This window comes from Ruditapes philippinarum, unplaced genomic scaffold, assembly GCF_026571515.1.
Source record: "Ruditapes philippinarum isolate M1 unplaced genomic scaffold, ASM2657151v2 ctg18867_1_1_1_1, whole genome shotgun sequence".
In the NCBI taxonomy this organism is placed as follows: Eukaryota; Metazoa; Mollusca; class Bivalvia; order Venerida; family Veneridae; genus Ruditapes; species Ruditapes philippinarum.
This window is the reverse complement of record NW_026851912.1, coordinates 1-4,327: the sequence shown is the minus strand read 5'-3', so window position 1 is coordinate 4,327 and position 4,327 is coordinate 1. Positions and strand designations below refer to the sequence as shown.

At 30.6% G+C, this 4,327-nt stretch overlaps 1 protein-coding gene across 1 annotated transcript; it reads right to left on the bottom strand.

Annotated features, from left to right (window-relative positions):
* Positions 1-1,177: 1,177 nt before the first annotated feature.
* LOC132742485 (uncharacterized) lies at positions 1,178-3,262 on the bottom strand. Its single transcript, XM_060730927.1, has one exon. The coding sequence runs from the start codon at positions 3,260-3,262 to the stop codon at positions 1,178-1,180; it is 2,085 nt and encodes a 694-aa protein (XP_060586910.1).
* Between the last annotated feature and the right edge of the window lie 1,065 nt (positions 3,263-4,327).

The window sequence follows — 4,327 nt, the reverse complement described above, 5'->3', positions numbered from 1 at the left end:
TAACTTAACGTGAGATATTATCAAGGAAAATATGCTTTAAAATGATCTGTATGACTTAAATACAAACACAACAGCTGATATGTTTAGTGTTACGAAAAGATTATATACAGCTAAAATGTAGTATCGCATGATCATTTAGCTTCCTTAAAATATTTTTTATGCCTATTATGTCAATGTTGTAGACAATAAATATGTTTTAATAATTTTAATTCTCTCGGACTCACAGACTCATAGATATTACATAATTAATGCCTTGATTTAAAAATTTAGGACATACTTTATTGAACAATAAATAAAAATAATTAAAAAATTGTATGCATATTTTTCACCGATCAATACTTGCAAAATCCTTTAATACATTTGAGATAACTTTATTTTTGTCACATTAACACAAATCATGTATTTTTGTACTGTGAAACAGGTTCTTTCAAATAAATGATGGGATCAAATTTAATGATATTGTCAGAAACGATTAAACTATAATCTTTTTCATACCATTTGTTAAACAAGAAGAATGCCGCTGTTTTAATTTCATTGCAAAAAAATCCAACAAATTTTATATCATATGATAAAGTAGCGATATATTTGTACAGTACACATAATATATCTGAAGATATAAATGCATTTATGTATGGTATTGTGTATAGTCACAATATGTTTTACTCAATACGTTTATATAAAGTATTCTATTGTCACACATTATGCTCAATATCTTTATGCAAAACATATAAATAAATAAAAAAAATGAAATTCAAATGAAAGATAAACATCAGAAAAAAACTTCCAACAAAGATATGTTGAGTGAAGTGTCTTTTGTATATACATTTATAATTTGTTTTGATAGAAATTACTTTATTTAGAACTATTTAAATGATTTTCTCATCAAATCATATATTATTAAGTTAAAATCAATAACTGTGATGATAAGATTACAAATATGACTTTTTGCCAAATTATTTCGTCCTCGTTTCTGCAGGGATAACAAAACATTTTTATGTCATTGTTTAAAACTTACACTGTTTAATAATTTAAAGGGCTCTATCACTTTTTTGTTCGAGACTTGGTTCGCATTAATGCATCTGGCCATAGAACAAGGCAAAACTTGTCTATTTTTTTCCTCGAAACGTCTTCTATTGGTGATGAAGCAATTATACAGTTCTTGCAAATCACATGAATATTAGTTATTGATCAATTTGTTTAACAGCTTACAAATATGGACTTTTGCCGAATTATTTCGTTCTCTTATCTGAAGGGAACGTGCATAACATTTGAAAGCATTGCCTGGATTATTCTCTTCTTCCATACACTGTCCTAGAAGATTGAGTGCTGTTTCCTTATGTCTGAGATTTGGTTCAACATCAATGGTTCTGGCAATGTTAGATAGAGCTCTTTGTTTATCATCTTGTCTTCCTAGACGGGAATATGTCTTGTACTGCAAGAAGTAGAGGTATGAGAGAGAATCAACCGCAGCGAAGTCCATCCATTTATCATGTAAACGTCTGTGGGCATGAATTTCCTGGGTTGATCTAAACATTTCATGTTGAAGTTCTAGGGGACAACAGTTTATTTCAAATCGTATAAAACAGACACATGATGCTGTTATATATTTTAGTAGTGTGCATTCTTCATTTGATTCATAACATAATCTGTTGAATCTTTCCCTATTTGCATTGTGTATGAAATCGTAACACCCGCATACAGGTTCAACAACATTTAGATCATAACACTCCTCAATATTTTTCAGGATAAATTCAGTCCTCTCAATATCTCCGGTACAATAAAAAACCGATGCTAGTTTCAGTTTACCAGATGCTACATCGGGGTCAAGTCCTAATGACATGAATGAAAGCGCCTTCTTGTATGTTAAATGGTCTTGTTGGTAAATGTTTAAAGAAGCTAGAATAGATCCAATTGAACTACATAAATGTCTTGTTATCAAGCGGTTAGCTTTTGTATTCTCATTATGGTGATTTGCAATAATTGTTAAAAGTTTTTGCGTGGCAATTCGTGGTGATAAATCTTTAATTTCATGTAAGAAGGATTTGAAACTTACATTCATTAAAAGGGCAGTATCTTTTAGCAAAAGTCCAGCTATTCTAGTTGGTATAATATGTTCATTTACTTGTATAAAACCATTTAAACTTGACTGCAGATATATGCCAAAGTTGTCGCATTCAATTTCGAGTAATGCCCTTCCATTACTTTCAATAACATAACGAAGAGTTTCAAGTATTAACGGCTTCGATTCCGGAGAAATTCGCCCGCTCAATAAGTTGTTTTGTGTGATGAAGAAATGAGGACAGTATTCATTTTGAACACAGTTGTAAAGTGTTGATAAACAAAATGATAGACAAATAAAAAGGGTATTTTCATTCCATGCATCAGATCTTGTAAATGAAATGCAATGTAACAAAACTGTTTTACATATAAAACTTGAAATGCTGTCGGGGAATCTTTGAGATATAAATGTTTTCAGAATCATTTTCATCAAAACATAACACCTGATTTGTGTAATATTAAGAGTAAACATTAAAAATCTCTCTGCAAATGATGTAGATATTCTCCATTCAAGTATTTCATTTACACTTCCTGTTTTTCCAACGCCTACAACAACACATCGTGTGTTACTGCAGTACTGTATCATATCATTTGTAGGCCAATGCTTTTCTCTATGTTGACATAACCAGTGACTTGCTTTAACTGGGTATAACCGAGAGGGAAAGGCAAGAACAAAATCATGATCATTGATCCCAGGAACGTCTTGTGGAGAATGGGCTGGACCGTGTCTCATGAATGCATTATTTCCAACAAAATTGAATTTTGTATTTTTTAACAATATTCTCCCCATTCTGTCTCTATATGAATGGTCACCAATTTCAACTACGCGTGGTAGTAGAGCATCATCTCTTAACTCTTGTAACAAACCATATCCTGGTGAGACATACTCATCTTGTATCATCAACAAATTATGTTTACCGTATTCCCATTCACTCCAGTCTTGTATCACATTATATGTGTTCAAAGATATAAGACAATCTGCGTCAGACTGTAATCCTGGAGTTGTTGTACCTTCTATTTGACTGCCGAATAAGAATATATTCACATCATTACCGAGTAGCCGATGAGTTATCGTAATTAGTGATTCATTCAGTAGCATTGATCTTCTTCTTTTCATCACTATCTTCTCGTTTACACCAATCCCATCCATCACTTGAGACATTCTAAGTGATAAATTGTGAGCGTAATCTGGTATTCTCGACATTCTAGAATAAAACAGAAATTCATTTAAGTCATAAAACGTTATGTATTTCTGAATACAATAAATTAGATTTCACGATAAATAAACAACAATTACACATGAATTAGTTCTTTAAAATAAATCCCTCTAAAACACGGAAGTGACATATTTAAACAATATATTTATAAAGTATAAATTTTAAAAGTGATTTAACTATTTATAAAAACTCAAAATTCCGAATTAAAAAGGGCATAAAGATTCATTTCGTTGCTTGAAAACATGTCGAGAGACTTACCTTGTAGTAATTATATACGCAGTAGATATATCTTTTTATAAAAAAAGTTTTGTCGGTAAATTTTTTTTAATAAGTGTGTGTGCTCGCGTGCGTGTGTGTGTGCGTGTTATAGATAAAACTTGATAAAAATCACGGCGGATAGTCGGTCACAAAGGGAAGTCGATATATAAACATTTTTGCCATTAAGTTCCTATGGTTGGAATTATCAATGCTTCACACCTTAATTGGACAGGTTGAATGGTACTTAATAGTGAATCAATAAAGAACTAAATATAAATCCTTCTTTTGGTGAAATACAACTGTTCTTGTAAATTGAATCTTACACAGACAAATTAAAAGAAATAATGGCTGTATGGTGGCTTTTTTCAGAGGATGAAGTTATAATTGTTAGACGCTATCATATAAAAAGTTTTCAAAACTATCTCTTAAACATATAGTCATCTATTTCATTTCTTAAGTATACATGTATTTTATTACAATCGATCAAAGAAACCAGATTATTAAAATTAAGAATGATTTTTATCATTTTGATAAGGAAGCCTAATCTTTAAGGCTTTTATTATAAATAACTACTGTACAATTTTTTGGTAATATTATATGAAATCCTATTTGGCAGTGCTCATTCTTGAATTACTCAGATATTTATGATGCGACCAACGAAGCTTGAAAAAAATCAAATTCAAATAAATTCAAACTGAAAATATTGACACTGAAGGTCAAAGTCAAGTTTAGTCTGATATACTTTGAAGGTCTTGTCAAAAGTACTTAATTTTGGTAACGGAATAATTTTTTAA

Coding starts and splice junctions, on each gene's coding strand:
- LOC132742485 (XM_060730927.1), bottom strand. CDS start 3,262: ATGTCGAGAATACCAGATTACGCTCACAATTTATCACTTAGAATGTCT.